Source organism: Lynx canadensis, chromosome B2 (genome assembly GCF_007474595.2).
Source record: "Lynx canadensis isolate LIC74 chromosome B2, mLynCan4.pri.v2, whole genome shotgun sequence".
Taxonomy (NCBI): Eukaryota; Metazoa; Chordata; class Mammalia; order Carnivora; family Felidae; genus Lynx; species Lynx canadensis.
In genome coordinates this window covers 53,733,757-53,755,360 of record NC_044307.1, presented here as the reverse complement: position 1 = coordinate 53,755,360, position 21,604 = coordinate 53,733,757, and the positions used below count along the sequence as shown (strand labels likewise).

General features: G+C 36.3%; 1 protein-coding gene across 1 annotated transcript in view; it reads left to right on the top strand.

Annotated features, from left to right (window-relative positions):
• The window catches only part of COL21A1 (collagen type XXI alpha 1 chain), a 174,300-nt gene that overhangs the window by 96,360 nt on the left and 56,336 nt on the right, over positions 1 to 21,604 (top strand). The window contains exons 11-16 of the mRNA XM_030315738.1: positions 1,884 to 1,937; positions 2,028 to 2,081; positions 18,376 to 18,429; positions 19,539 to 19,592; positions 20,874 to 20,927; positions 21,045 to 21,098. Of these exons, the coding sequence (XP_030171598.1) occupies positions 1,884 to 1,937; positions 2,028 to 2,081; positions 18,376 to 18,429; positions 19,539 to 19,592; positions 20,874 to 20,927; positions 21,045 to 21,098 (324 nt within the window). The remainder of the gene's footprint in view (positions 1 to 1,883; positions 1,938 to 2,027; positions 2,082 to 18,375; positions 18,430 to 19,538; positions 19,593 to 20,873; positions 20,928 to 21,044; positions 21,099 to 21,604) is intronic.

The following is a 21,604-nucleotide window of genomic DNA, read 5'->3' as shown; positions in this document are numbered from 1 at the left end:
CATCCTAAGTGGCAGCAGTTATAAGTAACCTAACTCTCTTGGGCATGTGCTACCAGTGACAGAGTTGAAATTTAATTCCAGACCTATCTGATTGCAAAGTGGTTGAAGGAAAGAGATTCAGTGGTCACTAGAGTGGTAGAGATAAGAGGCTGAGCAAACGGTGTGAATTGACTTTGTTCTTTCTTCCTGCCATTCTTGGGAACACGAACCACATGGCATGACTAAAACTTGAATTTGCTACCGGTAGTGGCCCAAACATAACCTCGTTCCTTCGGGAAAGGGATTTTTCAGACTTTATGCAGTGTGGATTACATGAAGGTAAATTCTTCCAAAGTTTGATTAACCCAAAATGCCAAATGCTCTGTTCAATGCTGCAAATAAAGAAATGAATTGGACTGGGTTTCCCATATCAAGGGGGCACATAATCCCATGACACTTGAGACAGTGGCCACCCAGAGAGCATATGTTGGGCTTGAAAGCTGCAGGTTGTTTAATATGGAGCGTGGAAAGGTTTGTTATGAGACTCACTGGTGAAGCAAAATGACGAGTGACTCACTCACTGGTGAAGCAAAATGTTTAAGGATTGGGCACAGGGATTCAAGAGAAGAATTTGTTGAGAAATCTTCGAGGAAGCATGATGATACACTCTGATAAACTCTGAAGAACTGAAAGAGTATGAAGGAAAGGATCATGCTTGGTGGTAGGAATTATATAGTCTATCATTTGGAGAGTGAGAGCATTTTACAGAATAAAAAATGTGAGTGAATGTAAAGGGAGAAAACCAATAAGACTGATGTTGCTGAGACAACTATTATTGTTATTAGTATTGTTAGACCTAGCAAAGAATAGTAAAAGGAATATTTGAAAATGGGAGTGGTAAAGCAGGGAATTTTGCTATCTCTAAAATCATAGCTAAAAATGTGCTGACAAGTGAGTGGGTGAATACAAAAAGCAGCCTTAAATAGCCACATGGAAGTGAAGCTTTTGGATTTAACAATGAAGATGTAATTGGAAACACTAATGACATCTGTTTTAATATTGTTGACAACAGAAAGCTATATCCAAACAGTAAGACCCGAGAGAGATGGGATCTGAATAAGAACGTGAACTGTGTTTGCAGGTGCCAGGTGGTCTAAGTCAACGTGACATTGACCTAGGGAAACCTAGACAAATGTTGAGGGCCTGCAAGTTTGTTCTGGAGTTTAATTGCCATGTGCTGAGTGAAGAATGAATAGTTTGCCTTGTTGAAACAGTTGTGCTGTTTTGCCAAAGGCCCGGTTTCTGGAGGGATATGTAAGAAGCAGTGGAGACCAAAGTGACCCTTGCCTCAACAGACAGCCCAGCCTTGGGAGGTGGGGGAGACATGTCACAGCCATGCTCATGGATAACATCAGCAGCTTTCTAAAATGAGCAGTCCAAAGGCTGTTAAAAACTTACTCTGAGGAATAACATTTATCAAGTCTTAATTCCAAGGATTAACTCAAATGACCATTAATCAGGTGGTTTCAAAATGTAGTCCATTTGTATAATCCTCCAATCTTAAGTGTTTTTCTCTCGAATATGTTAAATACGTTTCTGTGTGCAAAACATTTTTTTGGGGGGGAGCTGTGAACATTGGCTCTGTTTTTGCAAATCCAAAGCTTCCTTTTAACTGAAGCATTTTTGTTTATTTTTATTAATCTAGAGATATTTGAGACCTTTTCCCTAAAGACTGGAGGATATTAATTCCTTATTCAGCATTTGAAACTTTGTTATTTTTGTTTCTTAAACAGTCACCAAGTGAAGTCTTAAGTGTAAGACATTCCAGACAAGAGTGAATCCTGGATTCCTGTTCTTAGTGAGTATGATGAAATATTAATTATTTTGTGTTTACTTTTCTTTAGGGATATCAAGGAATTGCAGGATCACCAGGTGTCCCAGGATCCCCTGGCATACAAGTATGTGATTCATAGATACACATTGTAGAATTATCGTTTCTAGTGAACCCAAAACATAACTAACCGGATTTTATTTTGTGCTTGATTTAGGGAGTTCAAGGACTACCAGGTTACAAAGGAGAACCAGGGAGAGATGGTGAAAAGGTAAATGCACACAAACAAAAATGTGTCCAGTCACTTTGGTCATTCAAGGAAGACAAAGGATGTTACCTATGACGACTCCCATTCAGTAGTGTTCACCTTGGTGAATTGCAAGATATGTGGGCTCAGAAATTTGTCAGTGGTCATTGGCTAATAAAGCTCACAGCAGGTTTTTGTCACTAGATGAAATTGGTTGTAACTAGATGACTACTGTCAGATGGAACAGGCATTGGCATTGCCCTGATTCCATGTTCTCTCCTTGTGGTTAAACTCTGAGGGGGGGATTACCTTCTTAGAAGGGAGAGAACTATGTGAATGGAATATGTTCCTGTTAGCCACAGATAGCCCAATTCTAGTATGTCCCTCTCCTTAATAGATACCTATCTGGTGCTTCTTTCATAGGTTTATTGAGGATCAAATGAGACAATATAATGTGTGAAAAATATTCAGTATGTTTCCTGGTGCAGGGCCTGCCTGCCTTTCTCTCTTTCTCTCTTTCTCTCTCTCTCTCTCTCTCTCTGCACAAGTGGGGGAGAGGGAGAGATAGAATCCTCAGTAGGCTTCACACTCACCAAGGAGCCTGACGTGGGGCTCGATCTCACGACCTGATCTCATGACCTGAGACGAAATCAAGAGTCAGACACTTACCCAACTGAGCCACCCAGGTGCTCTGGTACAGGGTCTTGCTTAAATAAACAGTTGTTTTTGTACTGTTCTGTTTTGTTCATCCAAGTAGCATGGTTGCAGATGGGATGTAGCATGGGGTAGTTGGCATATGTCATGGGCATAACATGGGTTGAAACAATCCCAAGGGCAAATAGGAGGTTTAGTGGCCAGAAAAGATGGAATAGGTCAGGGCAGCTTTATAATCTGGGGAGAGTTAAAGGACAGAGCGCAACAGTAGCAGTCAATAAAATTCCTGAAGAAGAAGTGTAAAATCCTCCTGTCTTCTATGTGGCCTCTATGAATCTTTTTAGCCACTGAGAAATCTCTGCCTATCTTAAACAATGGAGGTATATATTAAGAGGTGATAGGGAGCATGTCTTATACTTTCATGCTGTGGCAATGTTGAGAGGGATAGCCTGACCTCTGCCAGGTGAATGGGGGATTCCACTGAGATCATGAAGATACCTGTTCTGAGGAGTCCATGTGGCAGACACCTCACTTATATTCTGGTTTACAGGATCACTGCTGTTTTTTAACATTGTCACAATTAGTCTGATTTGGGGATGGCAGGGAGGTAATGAAAGTGTGAGTATATGAATGAATATATCTATGGATGAATGCATAAATTTGTCTATTTTTCCCTTGGGTTTTAGAAACCAGATATAAAAAGGAGGGTGTTTTTTATTCATCTTAAAAGAATTGAAATAAAGTGCCTGTTTGAAGGTAGAAGAATAGCAATAATTTGATTAGTCACATCTTTAACTGCTCTGTTGGATGGGGTCATGGTACTGTCTTCAACATAGATGGGCATGAGTTTTACAAAGTCATACATTCTCTTGAATAAAATAAGATGAATGAAGATGATGTGAAGGTCTCTGTTTTCAGTCCAGTAATAATTCTACTCAAGAGTTGCTTGTTTTCTGAAATTTGTTGTTTGGGTATAAAGTCTGATCTGACACAGTCCCTGTGGGCCTGAGATCACCGTGTGCTGTGCCATCTAAATTTCCTCCTCACATTCCTTGTGGCTTCAGAGTGTTCTTTATCTAGAGTTGCAGTAAATGAATAAGTTAAAGACTTTTCCTTGGTTCTTCCTCTAGAATATAGTTCCTTAATTTTCAGAAATAGGAAGGTTGAAAAATAGACCCTGAGATGACTTTGACTTGTGGTGGTACAGGACATTTTTTCCAGGGATCACTTAGCATCCTCTGAGAGATTGTTCCACACAACACTGTTCTCCATTAGGATATTTTCCCAGAATCATTTCCATTTTGTGGATTTCTTCTGAGAACTCCCATAGTAGGAGTTTCCACTTAAGATAATTAAAACTACATGCACTTTCTTGCTGGCTTTAGCATTGGTTGCTCACATATCAGACAGTGGAGTGTGTATAGATTTTGCAGGCCCCCCTCCCCCCCCCCACCGATTTATAAAGTTAAAAAGGAGCACTAATTCACCAAATGGTCTTCAATTGGTAACTCATTTTACAATATGTTTTGAAGCTATTCTTTGGAATTTAAGAAAAAGTACTTCAAAACTTCCTCAACTTTAAGGAGACCCATGTATTTAAATCATAGGGAGAAATATATTTTGTTAAAACTTATATTAAGTTGTGTTGATGGGATGATACATATTTATGGGTTTTTGAGTTGAGTATGAAACTTTCTATGGAAAATTCAATTCTCAACACATGGGAGATAGTAATTTATTTTTTTTAACCTATCTAAACTTGGTACAAACTCATCACTTCATTTTTCTGGATTTAAGAAATAAGTTAATTATATCTAAGGTCTCATTATGGAGTGAATTACACATTTTGCTTAATTTCCTCTTTAGATCATTTAACATTGAAATTGTCCCTTCAAGACTTTACTTTCCCATTGTCCTTAGTGTCCATACAAGAGTATAATGTGATGAATAAGATTTCCTTATTTCAAATCAATCCCTTACTTTCACGACTGCACTTCCAAAGTCAAAAGATTAAGTGGTATTACAGTGATTTATATGGTTAATTATAATTAGGGAGTGCCTATATACATGTGGAGAGAACAGAATAAAGGACCAACTTAGTATATATTAGTGGTTTTACTTCTTACAATGTCTGAAGACAAAAAAAAAAAAATGTTTAAAAAATTAAAACAAAGCCAAGAGTGACAGGAGAGGGAGAAATAGAATTGGCTTAGTGAAGTTGCCACTTTTTTCTTCTTTCTCAGAAAAGGAGGGTAATCAAACTGTGTAGCTTTCTGATAACACCACCACCCAAGGCCCAAATACTGGTGTGCTCATGGCCAAGGTTGGAGGGGGGGTGAGGGTGGGAGGCTTAAAGCAGTTATGGGTTTATAGACTGGGCTCTGAATTAAGACTGCTTAACTCCCTAGCCATGCTTCTTAATCTATTTAAACCTGGATTTCAAAATCTGGAAAGTGAGTGCTATTGTATTTCTTCATAGTTTTGTTGTGAAGGTTAAATAGGCTATGCATGTACTTGGCCAAAATTAAACACCTATAAATTAGTGATGATAAAGATGATGTCGATGACTGTCTACCCTCTTACTTGTGTATGTGTCTAAATTTTGCCCTCTTTCCTGTTAATATGGATGAACTGTCCATAATGTCCAGTCCTCCTCTTATGTTCTGGATCCTATCTTTCTCCATTACTTTGTGTTATTAGTTAGCCCTTCTCTGCTATGTCACGGTTTTTTCTTTCTTAGTTAATTTTTTACCAATAGCCTAAAGGCTGACCCATCTAAAACCAACCAAACTGAACCCCCTCCTCTACCATATAGTCTCCTTTAGTTACCACCCCATTTCTCCTTTCCATTATAGTAGAAACACCCTAGAAAAGTTTGCCTTTATTCTCTCTGCACTTTCTTACTTCCCTTTCTCCCTTTAATTCACTCTAGTAGGATTTCCACCCCACACTTCTGCTGTGTATTTAGATTAGTATCTACCATCTTTGAAATCCAGTGGTCATTGTTTTCCAATGATCTCTGCTTATCTTGCTATATGTCCCAGCAGCATTTGACACAACAGACTTTTCCCTTCTTCTGGGAACAATTTGTTCTCTTGGCTTCTAAGATAGCACATTTCCCTAGATTTTCTCTTGCCTTCATTGGTTACCTTTTCACTGTTGACTTGTCTTCTATATTCATTCACTAAATGTTGGAGTGTTGCCGACTGAGTTCAGTCCTATGCCCTTCCTCTCCTTCCTTAATGAGTCCATTTACTGTAATATTATTAAATATAAACCTTAATGAATATAAATTTATTTGTTAACTATATAAACATATTTGTGATAAGTATATCAGTAGCAATATATTTATGTGATCAGTGTTATAGTTAATAAAGTAAAAATATTAGATATACATGCATACGCATGATGTTTTCTTTTTTTTCTTTATTTAAAAAATTTTAATGTTTATTTATTTTTGAGAGAGAGCATGAGTGGGGAGGGGAAGAGAGAGAGGGAGACACAGGATCCGAAATAGGCTCCAGGCTTCAGCACAGAGCCCGACATAGGGCTTGAACTCACAAACTGTGAGATCATGACCTGAACTGAAGATGGATGCTCAACTGACTGAGCCACCCAGGTGCCCCACACATTCTGTTTTCTAATAAAATACTTTACTTCATCTGAATATGAAGAAACTGGAATTGTTAAAACCAGGGATTTTCGGAAAAAACTTGTATTTTTTATGGATGGTGTGGTACCACATTTTCCTTCTACATCCTTTTCTTAGAGGCTTTTCTTCCAAAAAAGCAGCACTAATTGTGCCTTCCTTAAATATGCTCTGAAGTCAGGTTTTGTTAAGTGCCTCTTGTGTACATAGGGTGCTGACCTGTGTGTGCCCAGGTGTTTATTACTTCTGTGGATACTTATACAACGTCTTGATTGTTTTCTGGTCTTGCAGCTTCTTTTCTTTTAAGCCTTTGTAATGGATTCAGCATCTCAGTTTATTAAAAAGAATCATTAATTCCAGGTCCCGCCTCATTTGTTGGCTGCAATGCCTTTTTCTGTCCCATTTTGTTTTTCTCTACTGGCATCCCTTGAGAAACTTGAAACTTACATTTAATTTTTACAGAGTGCTTCATATTTTGTTGGTTCTAAATGCCATTTCTCATCTTCTCTTTGGGTGTACTCTGTGGTCACTAAGAAGCTATGGCAGTGCCTCTGTAGTAGGAGCTTACGAACCTACCTTTTTTCTAGGCCTGACCAGTTCAGTCATGATCTCCAAACCCAAGGGGATTGCCCATTGCTGTATTAAAGAGAGGAAACATTTTAGCAGATTTAAACAATTTCCAGTAAATCATTAGTGCCTGAGCCTCCCATTTGTTTTTATGGGAGAGAACAAAGAACAACCTGAGATATGTAAGGCTTCTGATGTATTGAGTGCTTGAAGGTGTTCATTGTTGTGTTTACACTTTTTCTGTTTTATTTTTAGACCTGTTTTGTATCGATATTATCCATATGCATTTCTTATCACATGAAGTCCTCCCAAAAAGCCCTATGAAGTTACTAGAGTAAGCCGTACTATGCCGATTTTATATTAATTGTGAAGTAGGTGATTCCTACTTAACAGCTGGGATGACTGAAGAATGAAGAACTTAAATCATTTGTCTAAAGTTACTTAAGAATCAGGGGGTTGAAATAAAATGTCTTGATTTTAGTCTGTTTTTTTTTTTTTTGTTGTTATTGTTTGTTTTTTGCATTGGCCAGAATAGTTTTGAACCATGTGACTTGTTCATTTTTCACCCTGTTGCCTGCACTGTGAAGAGAATTCCTGAATGCCTGTCAGTAGCCATGCAGATAGGTGGACGGGGGAACTGGATGAAAGAGATTAGATCATACCGATTGTGCCATGAGAGACGACTCCTGTTTCTCCATCTCTCTCAAGTGAAGGGAGATTGTTCACTCTAGATCATAGATTATCAGACTTTTAAGTTGTGAGCTCTTTGCAGTAAAAGACTTTTGGGCATGTAGTTCCATGTACATCTATGAACTATATACCTATGCTACTGAACAAAGCATTATATGCATTAAAAACACATGCATACACTGAGAAGTTTTTGAAGAATGAGGTTTTTAAAATAATAGTTTTCATATTCTCTTAACAATGCACATAAATAATCTTGACTTTGAAAACGATATGATTCTAGATCAGATTATGGGATGGACAAGCTCATCAAAGCCATGTTCATGAATCATGAGAGTTTTGGAAGCAACCTGTGGAATTGGAACCATCTTACTGTAAATCTTGGTATACTCTTAGAATCTACTCTCTTGTAAGCTTGGGTGCAATCAGGACTGTGACTCCTCAAAATAATTATTTTATTAGAATATTTTTGGAAGACTCAAAAGTATTTACCATATTTTAGAAAATGAAAATATTTTGCATATTCAGCAAATTATCATTAATTAGAAGCACGGCATCAGCTTAGGATACAGTAGTAGAGCTCTGATCTGACAGCATGAACCCTACTTAGGATTCTCTCCCTCCCTTTTCCTCTGCCCTTCCCCCCGCTGGTGCTTGTTCTTTCTCTCTCAAAAAGAAGAAAAAAGTTTCATACTCAAAATCTCTATAAGTTACAGGGGAGTTAACAATTCATGAAAGAAACTATAGGCAGAAGGTTAATCACAGCTATATATTTTACGGGCTGTACTTATCCACTGTAAGAAATCTCTAAATTAGGGACGTTCTGGTTCTTAATATGTTGCTGTGTGTGTTTGTGTGTGTGTGTGTGTATGTATGTATTAACACTACTGGAATGAACATCTTTGTATATATTTCTCATTTCTCAGTATTTTTTTTCTGAGAATATCCATAGGAAAACATCCTGGAACTGGAATTTATTACAGGATCAAAGGATTAAATGCATAATTAAACTTTGATACAAATTGCCTGTTTAACTTGTAGTAAGTTTGTACCTCCAGGCAAGTGTGTGAAAATATGTTTCCTCACACTCTTTTTCACAATTTATTTATTTAGAGAAAACGCATGCATGGGAGAGAGGGACAGAGAGAATCCCATGCAGGCTCTGTGCTGTCAGTGCAGAGCCTTATGTATAGGGGCTGGATCTCACATGTATAGGAGCTGAGAGATCATGATCTGGATGAAATCAAGAGTCAGACACTTAATGAACTGAGCCACCCAGGTGCCCCATTTTTCTTCATACTCTTCAAATTCAAACTGAATTTCATTAAGGTTAATTGTCATCAGTACAAGTTATAAATGGTATTGGTCTGATTTGCATTTTTGTATTAGTAATTAAGGTAGAGTACTTTGTCATAGACATTTTGTTACTTCTTTGTAATATACTTTTTAGTCATATCTTTTTTTTTTTTTTTTTTTGCTTTCTACTGGGCTGTTGATTTTTTTAAAAGCTGATTGTTATTACAGTTCATAAATTGTATGAAAATATTTTTTCCTGGTTTATATTATGTATTTTGACTTGGCTTTTGGAATCTCAGCCACACATAAAATTTAAATATTTATGTAGGTAGAGGTATTTTTTTCTCTCCTTATGTTTGTGTCTATATAGAAGGATTCCACATTATAACATTTTGAATATATATTTAGACCTTGTTAATTTATATTTTAGTCCTTAAAATTTTGTTGTTTTGAGTAAAGGTAGATGAGCAGTCATATTTTTCCCTCTCTTTTCCTAAATGGATATCCAATGGCCACAACATTTATGGAATATCACTTTTTTCTCCATTTATTTGAAAACTCATCATTATTACTAAATTTCCATTTTCATTTGGGTCTGGTGTTTTTGGCTTTCCATTCTGTTCCATTTATCTGTCTACATCCTCTCCAACACCAAATTGTTCTTAATTGTTGTCACTTCATAATATGATTTAATATTGGCAGTCCTAGTACTTCCTCATTATTCTTCTTCATCAAAATTTTCCTGGCTATACTTGCATGCTTATTTTTTCCAGAAAAGCTCAATATCTTTCCTTCAGTATTTTAGAAATTCCTATTCATGTTTTAATTAGGATTCCTTTGAATTTATAGATTAATTACAGAATCATTGACATAATTTCAATATTGAGTTTTCCTATTTAAGATTATGACTTATTTAATTTTTTATTTTCAATCTTGAAACTTAATAAAATATTAGAGTTTTTCTATAGTGGTCCTAAACATTATTCAGGTTTATATCTTAGAATTGTTATGTCCTTTGTTTCTATTATAAATGGAGCCTTTTCTTTAATATACTTTCATTTTGGTTAGTATTTATATATAAAAACCTTTTTATATATTACCTTTTTAAAGCAGCAATTAACTGAATTAGTGATTTAGGGTATCAGGTATATTGGTGTATTAGATGTATAATCATACCTAACGATGATTTGTTTTCTTCTAGTTTTTAATCTCGCTTTGTTCTGTATTTTGTCTAAATTCAGTGGCTAGTCACAACTGGCTAGAAAAATATTAAAAATGGTGATGCTGGGTGACTGTTTTTCTTAAAGTTTCAAACAGTTGTGGAGTCTTTCTTTTATGGTTTAGGGCTTCTTTGGCAGTACAACTCTCTCAACAGCAGATGAATATTTCTAATTTTCTATCTTTGGCTTTTGATTCCAGCCAATAGCAGCATCCACAGTCCTTGCTTTAGTCATGGCCCTCTCTGCATTAATTAATTAACTACTGATAATTAATGATAGATGAGTTGAATTTATCAGACATCCATTACACTCTTAGGCTTTTTTTTTTTTTTTTCCTCTTGAGCCATTCTGTCCAGCCTGAAGGAATTTATTGGACCCACTTTCACTGATTCAGAGCATTTAAGAGTAGTGTTTATGGCCACCCCCTTGATTTGATTCTTCACAGAGGCTATTTTAATTGAACTTCTTTTAAAGGTCCTCTCCAGTTTCAATTTTTACCTATTAGCGATGAGAACAAAGTTGTATCTTACAGTCTCCATGTTTTTGGACTTGGTCTATTGCTTTTCATTACTACTTGCAAATTGGCTGATTCTTTTCTGAGCTTCTTTCTTTTACAGGGTCTTTCAAGTATAGCCAATACCAGTCACTTCATGATACTAACATTCTGTTTTCTTAATTCTTTGCCTCTAGCTCTAAGTTAATTTGATGTATTATTTACCTTTGCAAGTATTGCAACATTTTTATCAAATATTTACCATTATATTAAACGAATTGCCATTTTCTAAACATAAACTAATTTTTTTCATTACTCAAAGCCAATGCCATATATATTATTTAATATTGTTTTGGCAGACTCCTTTTCCTACTCTACCAAGTTTTGTATTAATTAGCTTAGATTACAGTAGCAGATGACCAAACAAGAGCATTTATTTGTCTTTTGCATTACGTGCCCATTGTGGATATTTTGGCTTAACTTTACCACTTCTTTGCAACCACTTATATTAAACCATGGGTATAACTTAGGTGAACAATATGGGTTTGAACTGCATGTATGCACTTAAACATGGATTTCTTTTTCAGTAAATATTGTATAATATTATAAACATATTTCCTCTTATTTTCTTCATGGTTTCTTTTTTCTAGTTTACTTCATTTTAAGAATTCAGTGTATAATACGCATACAAAATATGCATTAATCGATTGTTTATGTTATTTGTAAGGCTCCTGGTTAACAGTAGGCTATTAGTAGTTAAATTTTCAGAGTCAGAACTTTTGTGTGGATTTTCAACCGCATGGGAGTTGGTCCCCCAGCCTCTGCATTGTTCAGAGGTTAACTGCAGTGTGGATGGGTAACACTTTGTGTTCAGTATTTTGTAGATTGTGTCAATATTCCTCAACCATTTCCTCACTACATTTCTCTCCTCTCTCTCCTCTCCCCTCTTAACTGCTATGTGTTAACATGTATGCTTTGCCTTTTTATTTTACTTAAAAACTCTTGCTTGTACATGTGAGGGTAGCTTTGTCCAGATTTTCAATTTTTCCATCCAAATGTCGGTGCATGCTGCTGGTCTTTTCATTTCATCTGAGATTTGTTTGTTATCTCTGGTAAATTAAAGTTTGAAGAATATGTCTTCTATAACCTGTAACCAGAGAATGGAAGTCTTAGTTGGGACTTTGTCCAGTCTTAATAGGGAATCCTAATTTTCCCCCTTTCTTCTGTATTTTTATCAAGTATTTATTATCCCCCTAAATTCCATTTTATCAAGAGTGTAACTTAGTCTATCCTGACCATCAAGGAGTTGTCTCAGCTCAGTCAAGAGCTAGCTCAGGTAGTCTTTAATCTTTTCTCTCTATAGAAACGGTTACTACTCCTACCTGCCCCAAGCATAAAGGAAAAAAAAAAAAAATTTTCCAAAAGGTAGTTTTGGTTCTTGAATTAGGAGTCTACATATATATGGTAGGGGAAAGAAATACCCAAATACCCAGTTTTCTTGTTGTTTCTCTTGGTTTCCCCCTAAATTTATTTTTTTCTTTTATTCCTTGGTTAAATTGTTGGATTTTAGGACTAATAAGCTCTGGAATGTGTGGACTTTTAGTGGATCTTCTCTCTCTGTCTCTCTCTCTCTCTCTCACTCTGTCTCTGTCTCTCACACACACTCAGATTGTTTTTAATCTTTACTGGAAATTTAAGTAGTCAAGGGAAAGCTATTACCCATGAGAAAACTTTCTTTACAAGCCAAAAAAAAAGTATTCCTGTTTAGACCAGAAACAGACCCTGAAATCCAGTGATGTAAATGAGAAAGAAGTTTATTTTTCTCATGTAGTCAGTTTATGTACTTATTCAAGGACTCAGTTTTTCCTTCTTATTGGTCTAGTCTCCTTGAGAATGTTGTTCTCTTCTACACAGTCAACGCTGTATCACTGGTCACTGTCTTACCTGCATTGTAATCTGATGGGAAGGGAGAAAGAGAAGTCATAACAATAACTTTATTTTTAATCAATTATGTGGAAGTTGCATGTCATAGTCCCCCACACATTCTGCTAGCAAGAACTTAGTTATGTGGCCATTCCTAACTGCAAAGAAGACTGGGAAATATAGTCACTAGTTAGGAAGCTATGTGCCCAGATAAAAATCTTCTCTTGGTAGTTTAAGGCGAATAGATTTTTGGATATAACCATTAGCTAGGATACTTTTTGTATCAGATACACTTATAAAGTAAAGGATCCAAATGTAATACAGATGGATCTGAAATATAATGTAACTTTTGTTTTTTATTTTCCATCAATTATTATGGGAGACGATAAGGGAATTCCTGGACTTTCAGCCCTGGCTCCTTCTCTGTAAAAATTTATTTTATAATGGCTCTCATTCTTTCACTAATGGAAAATAAAGGAATATTTCTGTGGAAATAGATCTGTTGTTAAAATTAAGGCTGCTTTTTTTTTAATTAAGGCCAATATTGTATTAGTCTAGACAGATAAGTACATTCCCAGATTTTCCTGCAATTAACCAGAGTGGATAAGGAATGAAATTGGTTCAGAATAAAACAGGGTAAGTCTGAATGAATATTGGGGCCCTACACAAGAGGTCATAGCAACCCTGTCCAGGAGGTTTAAAGCCTCCTGGTGGAAAGTGTCCATGGGAATAATTGGAATGGGAATAATGGGAATAATTGGAAATGATACCATGTACATACTTTTTCAACTTGTATCTTCCTTCTTTTGTGTCTGTCCTGCTGTCTCCTGTAACAGTGGACTGTTGTGAACCTATCTCCTACAGGGCAAGGTGCTCTGGATATTACTATTGAAGTATCAATAAGTCACTAGGGCTTCTTGATGAAGATGAAGGGTAGAACATACACATTTTCTCTATTTCTTAAACTCCCATGAAGACCCAAGGAAGCTCAATCTTAAAATAGAAAGAGATACGATTCATTTGAGAGAGAATCCTGTTTGTGTGTGTGCACACACATACATGTGCACATATGCACGCAGGTACCCCAAAAGCTTAGGAAATGGGAATACAAAGTATTCTTGAAAATAGAGGTGGATTGAAGGTAGAGCTAAAAATGAAAACATGGTTGAATATTCCTTTAAGAACAGTGAGATCCTGCTATCCCTTCCTCACCTCTGTGTAGTTAAGTGAATTTCCCTTCTACCGTAGTGGGACTTGAAAGTTTACTATCTGGGGAGGATAAGACTGAGGGTTTCTAGACTGGAAAGAAAAGGTGGAGATGTACAAAACTATAGGCAAAGAAGATCTTTCTATGGGGAATCTGCTGATATCCAGAGCTGTTTAGTGAAATGACCCAACCACACCATGTATAGAGAATCTCAATGAACAGTACTCAGTGAGAGCTTATCATCAGCTTCCAGGTGAACTGACCACGAGGAACCAGAAAATATCTTAGGAAAATTAAAGACACCAAAAAGTCTAAAAAGAAACTGACAAAAGATGTGTGAAGAAGACTTGGAAAAATGGTCATTAATGCCCTCAGAGATGCAGAACTCCTGATAGATCCTGCTTCAGCTTAGCTCCTTGATAGGACACACTGCATCTTCAGGGCCAACACAGAGACAGTCCTGTAGCACATGATCCACTTGTACACCACATTCCAGATCCTTGGTCCTGGCACTCCTTGTACAGACCACCCCAGGCCCATTCCCACGGTCTGCAGGCCTCTTTCTTGTCTCTGTCTTGCTGAGGGCCTTCTAACACAGTATGCTTAGAGGTGGCCGAGGGAAGGTTGTATATGTGAAATGTGGATGGAGTTGGGTGTGTGGTCTGAGTCCACATGTGTAAGCATGGGGTCATTATGGATGAAAAGTCTTCCATAGTGCTTAGCATAATGGATGATTATAGACCACATCCATGCTTAATATTATACAGTTTTACATTGTAACACACCCTAACCAAAAGGAAGATCCTACAAGCATTCCAAGAGGGAAAACACTACAACCACCCCCCAAAAACATGCCATATACAAATGATCAGAATCAGAATGGCTTCAAACATCTCACTGGTGACACTGATGTCAAAAAGCGAATGGAGCAGGGCCTTCAGACGTCTGAAAGAAAAATCTAAACCATACTTTTATATGTGAATTAATTAATTACTTAAGTGAATATGATAAAGTTATTTTCAGAAATTTAAGGTTTCAAAAGATTGTCTCCCATAAATTCCTTTTGAGGAAGCTGTTGGATGATGTATTCTCCTAACAAGGGAATAAATACAGATAGAACAGCAAATGTATATTGAAACAAGTGAGAAGGCTGGAGGAAGGACAAAGAATATCAAATTTGCAATGTATGTGATTCTGTTTTGAAGTGAACTTGACAATTGGAGATAGATTGGAGTTCAATATTACAAAAAGTTTATAGGAAACTAGGTTACCAAAACAGGTTATTGTTAACTGTAGGTAAAACAAACATTTGGTCAGGAAAAGGCAAGCAGTCAACATATTGATGGCTTAGTTGTGAATCTTAATATAAGAAACACTGACTATTGATTTAACCAAAGCTTTAATAGAAAGTTAAGGGGATCTCTGCTTCTTACAAGTGGAGATGGGGAGAGGATGTTGGATGGTATGAGAGGTTGATTCTCTTCTTTCACAGAGGAAGGTCAGTAGATAAGCCTGGAAACTGAAACTGTGGTAGCAGTGTGACCACGTGATTTGAGCTCATAGAGATACGGAAGCTTAGAATAAAAAAAGAGCGGCCTTGGGAGGGTTTTAAAACACTCTAATAACTCTTTAAAATTTACTCTTTAAAATATGTGAATAAATAATTTTCTTAAAAATTAAGATTTAAGTTTCAAAAATGTGTTTTTTTTTTTATTTAAGTGCAGCTGACACACAACATTGCATTAGTTTCAGGCGTACAGTATAGTGATTCAGTGTCTCTTTATGTTATATTGCACTCCCCACAAAGGTGGCTACCATCTGCCATACTACAATGTTGGAGTTCAATATTACAAAATTTATCGACTCTATTCCCCGTACAGTGCTTTTTATTTGCTTGACTTATTCATTATATAACTGGAAACCTGTATGTCCTACTCCCCTTTACCTATTTTGACCCTCCCTCCACTGCTGTTCCTTCTGGCAACTATCAGTTTGTTCTCTGTATTTATAGATCTCATTCTGCTTTTTGTTTGTTTATTCATTGGTTTTGGATTTAGATTCCACATATGATATTTGTCTTTCTCAGTTTGACTTATTTCACTTAGCATAACACCCTCTAGGTCCATCCATATTACTGAAAGGTCCAAATAGCATTTTTCTTACATCTACATAATATTCCATTATATATGCAAGTATATATACATATCACATTTCTTTATTCATTTATCAGTGGACACTTGGGCTGCTTCCATATCTTAGCTATTGTAAATAATGCTGCAGTAAATGTAGGAAGCCATATATCTTTGAATTAGTGCTTTGGAATTTTTTGTGAAAATACCTAGTAGTGGCATTTGGATTATATAGTATTTCTATTTTTAATTTTTGAGGAAACTCCATACCGTTTTCCACAGTGGGTGCACCAGTTTTCTTTTTCACTACATCTTTGTCAATACTTGTTACTTCTTTTTGATTTTAGCCATTTTGACAGGTGTGAGGTGATACTTCATTGTGGTTTTGATTTGCATTTTTTGGGTGATGACTGACATTGAGTGCCTTTTTATGTGTCTGTTGGCCCTTTGTATGTCTTCTTTTGAAAAATGTCTGTTCAGGTCCTCTGCCCATTTTAAAATCAGATTGTTTTTTTGGTGTTGGGTTGTAGAAGTTCTTTATATTTTATTTTTAAATATTTTTTAATGTTAATTTATTTTTGGGAGAGACAGACAAAGCATGAGTGGGAGAGGGGCAGAGAGCAAGGGAGACAGAATCCAAAGCAGGTATGGTACTGGCACAAAAACAAACACACAGATCAATACAACAAAATAGTCCAGAAATAAACCCACACTTACATGGTCAATTAATCTATAACAAAGGAAGTAAGGCTATACAACAGGGAAAAGACAGTTTGTTCAATTGATGGTGAAAACTGGTCAGTTACATGCAAAAGGATGAAACTGGAACACTTTCTAACACCGTACACAACGTGTCGAGGGTTTATTCAATGGAGTGATCTTTTTTTTTTTTTTTAATGTTTATTTATTTTTGAGAGAGAGAGAGAGAGAGGGAGAGAGAGAGGCGGAGTGCAAGCAGGGGAGGAGCAGAGAGAGAGGGAGACACAGAATCCCAAACAGGCTCCAGGCTCTGTGCTGACAGCTCAGAGCCTGACTCAGGGCTCAAACTCACAAACCCGTGAGATCATGACCTGAGCCGAAGTCGGATGCTTAACTGACTGAGCCACCCAGCTGCCCCAAATTCTTTACATTTTAAAAATATTAAACCCTTATTGGATATATCATTTACAAATGTCTTCTCCCATTCGGTAGGTTGTCTTCTTGTTCTATTGATAATCTCCTTTGCTGTGCAAAAGCTGTTTATTTTGATGTAGTCCCAAAAGTTAATTTTTGCTTTCATTTCCTTTGCTTTAGCAGACATATCCAGAAAAATGTTGTGATGGCCAATATCAGAGAAAATACTGCCCTGTTGTCTTCTAGGATTTTTATGGTTTTGGGTCTCACATTTAGGTCTTAAGTCCCTTTGAGTTGATTTTTGTGTATGGTGTTAGAAAGTGTTCCACTTTCATCCTTTTGCATGTAACTGACCAGTTTTCACCATCAGTTGAACAAACTGTCTTTTCCCTGTTGTATAGTCTTACTTCCTTTGTTACAGATTAATTGACCATGCAAGTGTGGGTTTATTTCTGGACTCTCTATTCTGTTGTATTGATCTATGTGTTTGTTTTTGTGCCAGTACCATACTGTTTTGATTACTGCAGCTTTGCAGGGGATCTTTAAATTTGGAATTATGATACCTCCAGCTTTGTTCTTTGTCAAGATTTCTTTGACTATTTGGGATCTTTTGTGGTTCCATGCAAATTTTAGCATTATTTTTTTCTAGTTCTATAAAAAGTTCTGATGGTATTTTGATAGGGATTAAATTGAATTATAGTTTTCAGAGTATAGGTTTTTTACTTCCTTGGTTACATTTATACCTAGGTATTTCAGTTTTTTGGGTGCAATTGAGAATGAGATTCCTAATTTCTCTTCCTGCTGTTTCATTATTAGTGTGTAGAAATGCTACTGATTTCTGGGTATTAGTTTTGTATCCTGCAACTTTAGTGAATTCATGTATTACTTCTAATAGATTTTGGCTGTTTCCCCCAAATTTTGGAACATCATGTTTACATTTTCATTTGTCTCCATGCTTTTTGATTTAACCAAGGAGGTGAAAGACCTTTACTCTGAAAACTATGAAACATTTGATGAAAGAAATTGAAAATGACACAAATGGAAAGATATTTTATACTCAAGGATTAGAAGAATTAATGTTCAGATTCCCACACTACCCGAAACAATCAACAGATTCAGTGCAATCCCTATCAAAATACCAACAGCATTTCCCACAGAACGGAGCAAGTTCACCTAGTCTCAAAATACTTTCCTTATTTGATCATAAAGGAAACTTTGATAAATGAGGATTGATCTTTCATAGACATATGGTTTTAACGTATGTATGCGTATGGAAGATTTTTCTTCCAGTAGACTTTGACCAGGGTGAAGTTAAAGAATGGATGATGACATTTTTTAGGCTGATGTATTTTCTTTCATTAATTTTACTTTTATTTTCAGGGTGACCGTGGACTTCCTGGTTTTCCTGGGCTTCATGGAATGCCAGGATTAAAGGTTGAAAAAATCTAGTCTTAATATTCACCACATCATATTTTATTTTGAATTTAAAGTTACTTATGCTACAAATGTGTTATAAATAAATCCTCATGTGTAAATGAAAGTATATTAAAATAAATGGGTTACTATCATAGTGTACAGAAAGCTTTTACAAATTTTCTTTACAATTTCCAGACACAAATTTTATGGTATTTAAACATTGATGAGTAAAGTTTACCATATGGAATTTTTTTTAAGTTTGTTTATTTATTTTTGAGACAGGGAGAGAGAGAGCATGTGTGCGAGACGGGTGTGGGGGGTGGAGGGGTAGAGAGCAAGAGAACTCCAAGCAGGGTCTGTGCAGAGCCGGATGTGGGGCTCGAACCCATGAACTGAACCGTGAGATCATGACTTGAGCCAAAACCAAGAGGTGGAAGCTTAACCCACTGAGCCACCCCAGCACCCCTCTATGGAAATTCTTTTAATTATAAGCCCTGAACTGTAGGTCCTATTTTGGTACCATCTGTCCTTGTTTTTCCTTGTTTTTTTTAATAAAGCCTTAAACATAGGGCTTTTGTAAACTTTAAATTATTTTATATTATGTTGACATATTAAACCTTGTTTATAATTGGTGTTGCTTTTTTTCTTTAATCTGTAAGGGACGTTTTCATACTTTTAAAAAATTCACTATTTTAATTCCAGTTAGTTAACATACCGTGTTATATTAGTATAAGGTGTATGATATAGTGATTCAGCAATGCAATATACTACTCAGTGTTCATCATAATAAGTGTACTCTTAATCCCCTTTACTTGTTTCGCTCATCCGCCCCCGCCTCTGGCCAACTTGGCGTCTGATATACTTTATTTTAAATGAGGACCCTCAGTTAAAGTTATTTTTCTTCCAACAAGAACATTTTTTACTAGAAGCATACTTCAAATTACATGGTTTGAAAAGATATATATAAAACCACTTTCCATCCAAGAAAAATAGAATATACATTTTCTTCAAGTACCCACAGAAGAATCACTTGGTTAAATCACATAAAAAGGGACATAACAAATACTGGAATTAAAATTAAAAATTTAATAAAAACCAAAACCCAATATTTATATTTTGCCTTTTAGGGTGAAATGGGCCCCAAAGGGGATAAAGGATCAACTGGATTTTATGGCAAAAAGGGAAGTATGGATTGTAAAACAAAATATCTGTATGGAACTTTGAATGTCATGGAAATGCAAAACTTGAATCTTTCCCAGCCACCATTTCAGCAATTAGTTTTGTTCATCTTTCTCAGGAGATTTATTTAGAATAATGAAAAGCCCTAAAAATAACTGGTTTAGGTGTACACTGTGTTAATGATTATTCTGAATTTTTTTTTTAATTTTTTTTTCAACGTTTATTTATTTTTGGGACAGAGAGAGACAGAGCATGAACGGGGGAGGGGCAGAGAGAGAGGGAGACACAGAATCGGAAACAGGCTCCAGGCTCTGAGCCATCAGCCCAGAGCCTGACGCGGGGCTCGAACTCCCGGACCGCGAGATCGTGACCTGGCTGAAGTCGGATGCTTAACCGACTTCGCCACCCAGGCGCCCCGATTATTCTGAATTTTTAAAGTATTTATGGAGAACGATTCCTTGGGAGAAGTAGTAACAGCATGTCCCTGGAGAATCAATGTTATGGGCCTTCTGATTTCTTCACATTGAAGGAAGATTATATTCTCTTCATATTGTGTTTAAAATACACTGCTTTTTAATTTTGTGAGATGTGGTTTCTGTATTTAGATGCTTATAATAATCCTGCATTCACCGTAATTTTGATGTCTTCATGTTGTGTCCATTGGCCCAGTAAAATAATGCTTTGCCAAAAGTCATAGAGCCAACACAACCTATAGTTCCATGAATTCTGTCATTACATAAAGAGTTTCACTTACTCACTTTTTAACTTAAGTTTGAGTTGCAATTTAAAAATCATTGTTGTACCTCCTCTGAGGGTGGTGTCTAGAGACATTCACAGCGGTCCAACTGCCGTCATAGGCTATTCTACAATACAGCCTCTAGCAAAATGAGGCTGTCCAGAATGCCTGGTAATAGGATTGTTTACCTTACTACCACCAAAGTTGGGAAAGCACCAATATCTGCGTGTGTGTGCCCAGGCAAACGTCAGAGTTTGTGCTGTGAGACCTAAAGTTCTTATGAACTTGCCTCAAATGAAAAAACATGTTAGAAGGGCCCATGGTGGTTCCATGTGTGCTAAATGTGCCCATGCCAAAGTCAAGCCTGCTTTCTTTATTGAGGAGCAGAAAATCTTTGAGGAAGTGTTGAAGGCACAAGCACAGAGTCAGAAAGCTAAAGAAACAAACAAAATGAAGCTTTTCTGAGCAATAAGAACAAAAAAATAAAAATAAAAGTTTTGCATGGATTGTTTTTTTTTTTTTTTTTAAGTATTTATTTTTAATACAGGGTGCAAAAGGTGAAAAGGGAAATGCTGGTTTTCCTGGCCTTCCTGGACGTGCTGTGAGTTTGACAGAAAAAGTTCTTGAGTATTTTACTTAAAAATTATCTTATACTCTCTTTCTTTAGAAATAAAAATTAGTGCAAAAATATATTAAAATACATGTATTTATTTTTTAGGGAGAACCAGGAAGACATGGAAAGGATGGACTAATGGGTAGTCCTGGTTACAAGGTATTTACATTAAAAAAAAAAACATTCTGTAACTTGTGAGTGAACATTTGAAAAATGTACTGACATTTAACTTTTTACATTATGACATTGGTATAAAGTAATGAGCTAAAAGTTGTTTTACTGTAATTGAAAAATGAAGTAAGTTTCTTGGGAGTCTGTTGTGAATTCTTATGTCTTAGAAATAAAATCCTTGGATATTTGAAAGCTGAACTTCTTTGATAAGCCATTGAAACTGAATTTGTTTGGTGGGTGAGAGGCAGAGGTACATAGCTCTTAGCTCCCAAAGGATTGAAGTTTTGGGTGGGAGGTAGGAAGACTTCATCCTTAACCTTAACAACTTCTTTATCAATTCTGTGGTGTCAGTATGGGAGAAATAAAGCAAGAAGTACTGGGAAGTCAGTCCTTCACCAACCCTGAAAAAGTCAATGGCTCTGAAAAACACCATGGTGGGTTAGCACCATCTTACTCTTACATAAATGGTTGATTGGTTAATTATCAAATAGGAA